General features: G+C 39.5%; 1 protein-coding gene across 4 annotated transcripts in view; it reads left to right on the top strand.

The window, feature by feature from the left end:
• Positions 1-12,361, top strand: part of Utrn (utrophin) — a 479,533-nt gene that overhangs the window by 230,734 nt on the left and 236,438 nt on the right. For all 4 annotated transcript variants that reach the window (XM_010626629.1, XM_010626631.2, XM_010626630.2 and 1 more), the window contains one exon: positions 1,216-1,370. In XM_010626629.1, coding sequence (XP_010624931.1) covers positions 1,216-1,370 — 155 coding nt within the window. The remainder of the gene's footprint in view (positions 1-1,215; positions 1,371-12,361) is intronic.

The raw sequence follows: 12,361 nt of genomic DNA, 5'->3' as shown, positions 1-12,361 counted from the left end.
TACAATTTAAAAAGCAAGTGGTTGGGTACACTGGTTTCTGGACCATGCTCTGTATTTATGATACCTGCTGTTTGCTTCTACCAAATAACTGAAATACACGCCTAAGTAGAGAAACAGCACTCAAATGATGTCGGTGTTTCAGTCATTAGGCTCAGAATACCTTTGTGTCTCCAAGATTGGCAACTGTGATTCAGTCAGCCATGGGTCATATAGTTATACAGTGGTTATACCATATACAGATTTTTATCGCCTGGTTATTGTTCAGTCAGTAGTATACTATGATAATTATTCTGTAACATTTACACTGTGTTAAGTAATGAAAATAACCTAGAGATGATTTAAAGTATGTAGGAGGGTAGTGCACCACTTTATATAAGGAAGTTGACCATCTGTGGATTTTAGTATCCATGAGAAAGGAAAATTTTGGAACTAGTTTTCCACAGGTACCAGGAGATGACTATATGTTTTTCTAATTAATCGTATCATTCTTTTCTGAACTTTAAGACGTTTTTTCCTAATTACTAAAAAGCATCATAGGGACATTGAACTAGATATGCTCTAGATTTCAGGGAAGTATCTTGATCTGGAGCCTCCCTAGGATGGAAACGCTTGTCAACACACCACTGCCTATGGACCTCCGTGGAGCTCTTCAGGCAGGCTCTCAGTAGCCCTAGCGTGGCTGTCAGAGCCTTCCATGTTGGTGATTTTGTGAGCACACACAGTGATCCAGGGGCAAGAGACAGAAGACATCTGCATTGTTGGTCCTTGCCACTGCCCCAAGCATGTGTAGTGGAACACCCTGTATGTTCATTCCTAGACCATAACATGTACCATAAGCATCAGATCTGGTGCAGAAAAGAACCGGTGGTTTAGGAAGTAAAGTATGTCCAAGAAGAAAAGATAATAATTGTTTTGGGCCAGGGATTTAGCTCAGTGGTGCCGTCAACCTGCCTCACAAGCAGGTCCTGAGTTCGATCTTCGGTACAAAAAAAGATAATTGTTTCATCTTACCTACTGTGTACCTCATTTCTTAGACAGTTTCCTTTTTGCCTCTAGAATTGTTGTGTTTTAAGATTTTGTGCATGAGTTTGTCCCCTAATTAGTTTTATTCTGTGACACCTGTGTCTAAGCCATGTTAACGTTCTAAGAGTACCAGTGTTCAGATAATACTAATCACTGACTGACTACATCTAACAGTTACATCTTGTACCTTAGCTATTGCTTCAAGAACTGGCTCCTGGTGACAGCATCGTCATGGTGCTTGAAAACGTCCTGCAAAAACTGCTGGAAGATTATGCTAGTGATGACACAAGGAATGTGAAGGAGACCACTGAGTACTTAAAGACATCCTGGATCAATCTAAAGCAAAGGTAACTGTCCGGCCCTGGGAGCTTCATGCACATTGTGCAGTTGAGAATTTGACTTCTTTGGCTTTGTCATGCAAACAGTCCAAATACGTGCATACCTGAAGTGGGTTTTATTATTTTTTCAGTTTTATATTGTAACATGCTAAATTATTCTTACACTTACTCAGTGATGAAGGTATGTTGATGCAAAATCTACCTGAGTTTCTACAATGCACATTTCCTTGAATAAGCTTAAACCTTACCAGTGATTATTTTATGCATTCTGATTTTCCTGTGACTCTCAGTATTACATAGAATATATTTGATAATACTCTGGTGAGGAACAGAGTATTTAAAGGCGGCACAGTATAATACAACATTAATGGTGGTGATTGTGTAGTATATAATAATAATATAGTATTTGTTTGAGGCACCCTCCAGGACCATACACCATGGATCCAACACTCGACCTCTGAAATAGTCAGTATGCATTTAAGGTTTCAGTTAATTATCATTTATTTCCCTGGCTGTCTAGTTACTATATCTGGAAGAGCCTAAAACAGCACATGTACTTATATGAGATATTTTTCTGTCAAAAATGATTTGAGGAACTATTAACAGTAGTTAGCATCTGTTTAAGGCTGTATATTTATATTCATCATCAATTAAAAAAAGTATTTACTTCATGCATAGTACTCGGAATGCCTGTGTCTAAGTAAAATTACAATTTCTCAGGCATCTTTAGCTGCTCAAATGAAACTTACTGAAAATAAATTTGATATCAGAACACATTTATTTTGCAGTCAATAAAATTGGTAATATCAGAACACTTGATGGTAGACAGTCCTGATAATAAAGTATGCTCTGGCATTTCAGGACTGTTGGACATGGAGAAATTTTTATTCATTCCAAGAGTGTTGTGTTTTGTTAGAATTTTTAAAGCAGTTCTAAAAACTCCAAGAAGAGACTGATTAGGGAATGACATGAGCTTGTGTGTGTCACTAAATATACTGAGGATACTGGGGAAAATGAGCTTGGGGTGGGAAATAAAAAAATTTGTAACAGATCAAAGCAGCATGGCTAGAATTTTGATATTTCCAGCATTTTAGTACAACTTTTCTCTCTGTTCTAACAAACTTTTTGGATAGAGTAAGGGTCCCATAACTAAGGCAGGGAAGAAAGTGATTACAGGCAACTTTAACACTGAGGTAGCCCTTAAACAGAGTTCATCTCTGTTGTTGCCAGAAGTTCCGTGTGTAATAATTAGGACTTTCGTATTGTTGGAAACAGTTGATCACCGAGGAATGAGTGGCTCGCTTTATTTAGCCACCTCCAATTTGCTTTTACTTTGTGAATATTTTAAGATAGTTTGAGTAGATGGAAGAGGCAGTTGAAAATAAATTATACTCCAAGGCGATCTTTCATTTATCATAGCTAAGACAAGCATAGTATTGTAGTTTCATTGCAGTTACAGGGAGCTGTCTTTAGTTTGTTTTCTTTCTGCATATTTTGGGGGGATGCATAATTGTACTAATCCTTAGACACGATATAGATACATTGTTATTTGTAAAGCTGGGAAAATACAGCAAAACCGTCGTTTATAGGAATCATTCATTTTGAGATCCAGGGTTTTGGTATATGGAGAGAGTTTTCTCTTAAACACAGTGATATTTACAGTTTTTACTGTTCTAAATGAACGTCTTTCTGAAATATAGAAATCTTCACTGGCCGTCTTAAACAAAGTTCGAGAACCTGGATTAAACTGCTTTTGAATTCGTGACATTATTCTTTCAAAGATAGAATTAAGGAACTTTAACTATTTTAAGTGGCCTCAAAGTTTATCTCAATCAGTGTTTCTCAACCTTTTAAACAGTCTTTTCTCTCATGATCCTTTTCAGGCCCACACCTCCATGACATTTTAATGCTATGGGATATTGTGTATCTGCTTCTGTGCATAGAGTGGTGCTTTGTATATAAAAAGGGTAATTATTTTCCACACACCTTGAAGAACCACTCATCCCTCCTTTGAGAATGTGTGGGCTAATCCAACACGTCCAGTCTCAGAGAAGCTCAGTGGCACGTTCAGATTTGCATAGAAAAGCCGGAATGATATTTTTCTGGACTGAAAAGGGGATGTAATGTTCTCTACACCTGAGTGCTGAGGAGTTGCTAGTAAATTTATTCAGGCTGCTTCACTTTGTAGTTGATTTTTAGTTACAAATATCAGCGTCTTGTCACCAGGTAGGGTCCGAGGAGCTTCCCCCAAAGAGGAGATGGGGACCTCACCCTACCCCACCTACGGAATATCAGGTTTGCCGACTTCCATCACAGAGAAGGGAATTCGGGATGTGTCCTGCAGAAGCATAAGTAGGTTTATTAGCAAAAAGAAGTGTACACTCAGGGGAGCAGAGTGTTCATAGGCAAGACATGTTATGGTCTGAGGCTGTGGGTATTCTGTGTTTGGGGGAGCCCTCAAGAGGGAAGATCTAAGATATGTACAGTATTTCTAGTGTCCTTCAAGTTACCATTGTTCATGGACAAGGTTGGGATTCAAAGCATTTGTATTAAAGTTTAGTGATACTGTACCCCATTTATAGTGCTCTTTCCCTGCAAGTGGAAGCATAGGATTTGTGAATCTGTAGTGTCTCCTCATTGTGAGGCAGTGCCCTTCGTGAGGGTTATTTCATTTAATCTTTACAACAACCATAAAGCCAGGCAGCATTTTCATTAGTGTTACACTGATGACTAAACTGAAGCCTAGAGATGTTAAGGAATTATCCAAGATCACACAGCTCATACTGGCAGAGCTGAGATTGTATGTAGTTCAAGCCTGTTTGTGGAGCCTGGCTCTTTATCTTCTTTGGCAAGAGTGTCAATTTTTGTTTCTTTATTATTTTTTAATCACAATGTCAGCTATTGCTGGTGACTGCCTTGTGTATCTGCCTTTTAGATCTGCCTGTGATTCCCCTTACCAGTGGTTCTTGTCTGTTTTGCATTTAGAAGCCAGGTCAGATTAGATATGGGGGCCTCTTCAGTGAGTAATGGGACACCCACCAGTGCGTGGTCCTCCATCCATTTCAATGGCCTCCGAAAGACCTTTCTCGAGGACTCTCTCTTACCTCCCAGCCATAATCTGAATATATATCATTGTCAACCAAATTCCGGAGGAGGGAAAGGCCATCATGCTTGCACATGAGGTAGCGTTAGTGGAGCCTAATTTGTGGAGTTGAGTATCACCTTCCAAAGGGAATATTTTGAGTGAATTGCACTCAGCCCAAGACATTTGGCCAATCACAGTTACGGGGCCATAATCTCTTATCTACAGTGCCAGAACCCAAGAAAAAGCTTTGATAACAGAAAGCTCTGAATTGATGTCAGATTATTTATTATAGTAATTATTTATTCCCCTTAGTGGAAATAGCCTTGCTTTTAGCTGTACAAATATTATTATTTTTTTGCCCAAGGCATAATCTGTAACCTGTGTACTTTTGTAATATTAGTTTTTTAATGTACAAAAAGTTCTTAGTTCTGAAACAGAACCAACTGTTGGTATTTTATACTCTGTAAGCCATAGGCTGCTCTAATATTTGTTAACTAATCTATATATCCTGATCACTATTGCTTCTATCTGTGGTCTTTCCTCCTTGCATCTGCTAATGCCAGTTAACTAACTTTTAGTGTAAATTGAGATGCTAATAGTTGAAATGTGATTGTACAAGGTGATTGTCCCTTATATAAAATGCTTTGGACAGAAGGGTTTGGGATATATATATATATGTATATATAAATATCTATATTTAATTTATATATATATACATATAAATATCTAAGGTGTAAATATCTATAATATCTAAGTTATAAATATCTATATCTATCTATCTATCTATATATATATCTAAGGTGTGGGACTCAAATCTAAACATGAAATTCATTCATGCTTCAAATATATCTCTTTTTTTTGGTACTGGGGATTGAACTTGGGACCTTGCGCTTGCCAGGCAGGCGGTGGAACCACTGAGCTAAATCCCCAGCCTTTCAAATATATTTTAATGGACTTGGAGTGTAGTTCAGAGGTAGAGCACTTGCCTAGTATGAGTGTCTGGGTTCATCCTCAGCATGGTGAAAAAGAGATGGAGAGAAGGAGAGAGACAGAGAGATATTACACATAGCTGGAAGGGAATTTATGCAATATTTTAAATATTCTTGTACACAAAACAAAGTTTAATGGTGTGGGATTTTTCACTGTGGAATTCTTATATCATTTGAAATGCTTTAGGTTTTGAAGTATTTCCGATTTTCAGATTAGTGATGCTCAGCTAAGTAGTAACTTGGCATGGATGCCTGATTTGGGTCTAGGAGATTATTTTGTTTCCATAGGCACTTCAGGACTAAAATAACATTTTACATCCATGTCTATGTATGTATATCTATGTTATGCACTCATATACACAGTTTCCATTACTACAGTACCATAAAGCGAATGAGACAGTATAACCATATGCTATAATTTCTTAAACATCACCAGTTCTTATGGATTTTTTTCCTTGTCTTTATCCCCACGAAGTCATGCTTTGCCTCTGATATTTTAAGGTATTTTTAGGATAGCACAGGCAAGAGCAGAAAGCAAACGGGCGTGGTACCTGACAATTCTTGGCTAAAACACCACCATATGCATATACTGTCTGTGTGAGCCCTGAGCAGATTATTTCAACTCACGGAGTCTCACTTTCCCTGGTTCTACAGTGGAGAGCATATCTAATATACAGGATTGTTGTGAGATCAAAAGTTATGTATGAAAGTTCTTGGTACATGGCTTATGCTCAACAAAATGTTGGCTAAGTCACCCACCATTTGCTCTATCACGTGTTCCTTAGAAACTCTCCATTCCTTAGTCTGCTTCACAGAGCTCTCTGTAGCTAAATTAGCAAAATATCAGGTCATTATTAGGTTCTGTAGTCATTTTGAATGGTCTAAGTGATAAAACACTGGACAGTGTACTTTACTGAATATAGTGTAGACACACTAAATCTTCATTGCTAGAGGAAGCTTGTTAGACAATGCAATGTCCTTGGTTAATGAAGATACCACAGTTTCTGAATTTATGCTGCCCCGAAGTATTTTCCATACAGCAGAAGCCTTACCATCCTGGAAGGAAAGGGTGTTGAGGTCGGGGGTGTAAGTTAGCATTTGCCTAACACATGTGAGCCCTTGGTTTGATCCCTAGCACTGTGAAAGGAAAAAAAAGAAAAGAATAAGAATAAGAAATGGTTTGTTTTTAGAAGGCACAATTATTTCTTTAAAAGCCATGAAATAAGTACAGTACAGATTGATCGGTAAAAACTTTCCCCTCCTCCTTCATGGTGCGAGGGCTTGAATCCAGGGTCTTGCTCAAAATACACTCTTTCTCATTAATGCACATTAACTTATTGATAATGGCCAGTTGGACATGTGAAATGTACATAGGGACTATGTAAATATTGTGTATATTAAAATTCATTAGTGAAGTCTTTGACTATTTTGAAAACAGGTTAAATTAGAAAAGTCTGAATGTACTTTTGATTACTTTCCCATCTGTTCTGTTGCATAGTTCGAAACTGCTGTTAGTTCTGTTACTACTTTTTCAGTAGTCCTTATTTTTTGTCCTCGTAGATTTATAGAAGTGAAGCATTCTTCTTCTTCAGCATTTATCTACTGTTCAATTTGGTCAGTAGCTTTTAAGAGCAATCACAAGAGGACAGTCACTGCAGTTGCATCTTGTGGCGGACAGCCTGGTACAGTCTTCAAACTCATAAAATCAGTGCTATTGTAGCTGTCATTTCCGACCCAATGGGTTCAGGGCAAAGCACAGGAAACCTGTTCCTTGCAGCGTGTCTACCAGTATGGGGTCCAGAGGTACGGGATGGGCAACTTGATTTATCCTCTCAGAAATTTACTTTTCCACCTGGAAGCTGCCTTTACTTTTCAACTTGTTTCTTGTATTTTTCCTTCCTAGCATTTCATTTTTATTTTCCTTTCAAACTTGGGAATTAAACTGGCCAAGAAGAGAAGTGTAAAAGTTATACTCATATTTTTTTTCATCTGTTACATTGTTTTAACATTTCTAGTATCATTATATTGGCTTTAAAAAAATATTATAGGCAGTGTCGTTGTGGTGTCTGCCCAAGAATGCTAATTTTTTATTTTGTAAATATGTTTCAAAGAAGCAGATATTTTCTCAGTCCATTTAGCTCTGTATCAAACTAAAGGGCTGATGTTCATAGCCTTTGTTCTTTTCTTTCATTTGTTTTCCCCATTAATAAATTAATCAATTATAAGTATTTATTTAGCTTCCTTTTCACCAAATTCTGTGATTACCCTGAAATTTCAACCATAATTTTGCTTGGGTTTGTTCCCTGGAAGCGTATATTTTGTAGAGGGTGCTGTGTGGTGGTAGAGTAAAAACGACAACAACAAATAACAAGCCATGATTATAGGAGAGGAAAAAAATTAAGAAGTTGCTATATAAGTGAGGGATTCAGTGTAGCTTGAGTAAAATTTAGAAAGCAGAAATCAGAAGGTACTTTTAAAGATTAAGAAGGAACCATCTGGAGAAAATTCCAGAGGGAACAGCACATATAGAAATCATGATCCCGGCAAGAGCATAGAATTGAGGTTGAGTAAGAAAATCCAGGCTTGAGATGTGGCGGGAGAGAGGGGGAAGATCCTGGGAAGGTGTTGGGGTATTTTAGTACAGTGGAAAGCCATTGGAATTGTTAAGGAAGGGAGTCCTGGGGTCTCATACGGAATAAAGTTGGAGCTCTGTGAATCTTCTGTGGAGGATAGACTGTTGGAGTAAAAAAAGAATACCTGGGAAGACCAGGAAGGAAGTGACATCTGCGTTCCGGCTGGGAACTGGGGGCACCCTTGGCTACTGTGCCAGCAGTGATGGGATGTGTGTGGCAGACTTGAGATGCACTTCAGAAGTAGGAAAGATACCTCGGTGGATTAGAAGTGTAGCTTGATGGAGCTCCAGGGGCGCAGTCGGTTAGCACGGGTACTTATACAGAAATGCATCTTGAGAAACAACATGAAACTAATGAAAGATGGCATTTTGTAGAAGGATGAGTGGCAGTATTAGTCACTAAGTTGGGAAAGGCTGTGGGAGTTTATGGAGAAAAAAATTAAAAACTGGGTTTGGACATTTATTTGCGATGTCTGTTAACTATCTGAATGTGTAGGCAATTGGATAGATGAGTATGGAGCTCAAATGTTTGAACCTCAGATGTAATGGGGAATTCTTGGCAGTTACACCAGAAAGTAAGTCTGTGGGATTGGATGAGATAACCAGGGGAAAGTAAAGATACAGAAGAGAAGAGGGCACTTGACTATGTCCACAGGGCCTCGGGTGATTAAGCAAAACAGGCAAAGGAAGCAAAAGAAACAGTTAAAGAGGCTTCAAATAAATTAGAAAATTCCAGGATTTTGGATGATCAGAAGTAGAAAGAAGAACGGGATGTGGTCATGCTCACCTGCAATCCCAGCACTCAGAAGGCTGAGGCGGGAGGATTCCCATGAGTTTGAAGCTAGCATGGGCTACATAGTGACTTCAAGGCCAGCCTGAATTACATAACAACACACTGTTTTAAAAAAACATGTAGGGGACAGCATTGTTCTCCTAAGGTAGGGCAATCACTGTGTTGAATTAGAGTTACGGCATCAGAAAAGATAGCACAGGACACCATTCAGAGAATCCCACAGCTTGGTGATTCCTGGTGACTTGGGGAAAGATTTTTGAAGTGATCTTCTGAGAGGAAGAGGATGAGATGAAGGTGAGGATGTGGAAATTGGTGGAAACAACGTTTGAGAAGTTTGTTTTGAAGAGGGACAGAGAGACTGGGCGGTACCTGGAGGGGCCTGAGGGTAGAAGTGAGACATGGTAAAACATGTCTGTAGGTCTATGGGAACGATTCAGGAGAGACGAGAATGATGATTCAAGACAGAGGGGAGAAAGGAGAGAGGGAAGGAAGTCTGCATGGTTAGAAAGCAAGATTGGGGAACTGAGGTCGCTAAGAGTTGGGGTGCATTTTCCGTTTTGAGAGGAGAAACAGTGAGAAGCGGAGGACAGATGCACGTGGGCAGGGCTCATTGATGGGTCTGTGCACCGCCTGGGTTTTCTTTGTGGTCCGCAAAGCACACTGTCACTGAGGCTGGGGGTGGAGCAGAAGAAGTCGAAAGAAGAGGGCTACGTTACAATCAGAATTTTGGCGAGACTCCTTGTGAATGGGGCAGAATTTCCTAGGGGTCTTTACCATCTGGCTGACTAGTGGTAGGCGCCAGCTTGTGATGTGCAGCAATGTGTCAGGGAAGGTAGCTCTGTTGAAGTGTTAGTGTTCATCTACTCAGAGGCAACCATAAAGATCGTAGATAGGACGGGGAGAAAAGCAGCAGGGAGAGAGAGAGGAAGGCCTTTGGACCGGAGTGGAGATGTGGAGAGCATAGTTCCTCTGACGGGTCTGAGGCATGTGTTTCTCTGGGTGACACAGTCCCTAACTTGAGCTATGGCTTGTCAAGCAGATCCTGGGTTTTATTTCACATGCTGCTTCCAGGTTGAGGCTATAGACAGCCTTTATAGCCATATACAGTAACCCTGAACTTGGAGCTCAGGATTTGAACGTAATGGACAAACGTCTTACACGTCACAACAGTAGGATCCCCCTGAAAGCAGACGAGATCAGCGCATTTAGGGTGGTATGGCCGTAGACTCCTGAAAACAGAACAGTGGTGTGAAAGTAGCACTGGGAGTTAGGAGGTCCCTTGTTCTAACTACTCACAGTGAGACCTAAAAGATCTCAGAGGGAAAACAAAACAGAACAAAACACTTCATTAAAATCTGACAGGGTCGTTGATGGCCCTAGGGAAACCAATTTCAGTGAAGAGAAGGTACAGGGTCTGCCTACCATAGAGAAGGAGTTCTGTGACATGATGGATGGTGGGTTTTGGGGCAGATTGGGGTAGATTAAGGAAGGTTTACAGTCCAGTATTGGTTGACTAATGAAGACCAAATGTCAGCAGTGATCTAGCTTTCAAGAGGACGTACTGAGACACATCCTTTCACAGAAACAGCTCTGTGGTCTTGCATATCTGTCTCCTGGCAGTGGCAGCCCTGGGGATTGCTTCTGCACTGGTTATACAAGGCTCTGGGCAGGTATCATGGTGTAATGGTGGGAGTAGGGTGCAAGTGGTGGCACTAGTAATATTAGGTGAAGTCTCCTTAAGTCCCATCGAGTGAATTTTTAAGTGCCTTGGTGGTGACCCAACGTCTATGTAGTAAGGGTCGGTCACCAAAGAACATAGCTCATTGAGAATGTCTGCAGTGACTAAGTCTTCAATTTGACTGTATTTTCCCCACAGCATGCTTTAAAACATTTTCCAGATAAATGTTACTTTATTTAAAAAAGAACAAAATTACCTTGTGAAGGTCCCCATCATAAAGCTTAAAGAATTGTTTCATTGTAAGTTTTCTAACCTGTCACTCACACTAGATAAGATAGACTCAGACTAGAAGAGATAAATATATTTAAACCACATATCACTGTAAAGGTCACCTTTTAACTACACCAAAATGTAGCAACACCTAACGGGGTTTCATAAGATGTTGTATTCCATGAGTCTTTTTAAAAATTCATTTTTTGTGTGTGTGTTCAAGTACTCTTGACCAGTTACAAGTACATACACACTTTTTGATTAAACAATATATCTTAAAGTTTAAAATAACATATTATTCAACATCTTTAAAATGACATTTTAGCTGGCCATGGTGGTGCACACCTGTAATCCCAGCACTCAGGAGGCTGAGGCAGGAGGATTTCTGTGAGTTCGAGAACAGTCTGGGCTACATAGTGAGTTCCAGGTCAGTCTCAGCTACATAGTGAGACCCTGTCTCAAACCCAACTCCCCCCCAAAAATTTTAAAAAGCGTGCTATGTGAGTGGCAATATTTTATATTACAACATGGCTCTTGACTATTTAACAGAGTATCATAGCTGGTTTTATTATAGACATCTCTTTGAAAGCCAAGAGTTTACATTTTAAAAATCTTAGTTCCATTTAATATAAACTATTATAAATCTATCATCTATAGATGTTCTTAAGTCCTTTATGGGAAACTGTATATATATTTTCTGTCTGTACCATTTCTTGCACTAAAGAATCCTGCAGCCTAATTCTTCTGTTTTGAGTAAATATTACAATTCCAGCTAAAGTTACTTTTGTAAGCTGCAAATGTGATATATTTTAGGTTTTCAGCCTATACTATTCTTCGTAATTTAAAACAAATTACAAAAATCTTCTCTGCCTTTGCCTTTTGGCCATGCATTCCCTAACGTTAAGAAATTGTTTTCTTTTCCTGCAATAGTGCTCTTTTCCCTGTATTCCCTCGTCATTTCTCAGGATTTCGTTCAGCTCTCCTCTGTTCTTTTCTTGGGTTGTAGGAGTCAGAACTGCTAAATATAAAATCCACGTGGAGACTGTGAACTCCTAGGAGCTCAGTGCCGGCGGTGATTTTAGGGCCCGTCCGCACTAACGCTTCCAGGATCTCTGCTCTCTCCCGCTGCTCCCCTGTCCCTGTCAGTCACATATCTTTTCTAAGCAGCGGCTTCCTGAAGCTCAATGGGAAACTAGGGAGGAGGTGAGACTGGAGGCACTCTTCCAGTAGGTTTCACCATCTCCGTCATTGAGTATGTAGTTTTAACAGGGTCCCTAGAGACTCTGAAATGGGTCTTTTACCGAGTAAGACCGAGCTCCTTATTTTGAGGATGAAAAAGAGAACAAAATTTAGAAATTGGAGATTTGAACTAATTTGCCCTAAACCATCATCACTAGAAAACGATTGAAGTGGTGGGATTAGGTCCTTTTCTTCTGAGAGCAGTGTACAAATGGCATTGACGGTCATTTATTGGCCTGTGTGCATATATATTCCTGAGTGTCTAATAATTTTTGCCTTATAATTCTATGATAAATTGTGAAATTTCTTAAAAA

This window comes from Fukomys damarensis, unplaced genomic scaffold, assembly GCF_012274545.1.
Source record: "Fukomys damarensis isolate Sample0158 unplaced genomic scaffold, DMR_v1.0_HiC HiC_scaffold_14, whole genome shotgun sequence".
Lineage (NCBI taxonomy): Eukaryota > Metazoa > Chordata > Mammalia > Rodentia > Bathyergidae > Fukomys > Fukomys damarensis.
Note: the sequence above shows the minus strand (reverse complement) of the source record. Positions and strands in the feature narration are given on the sequence as shown.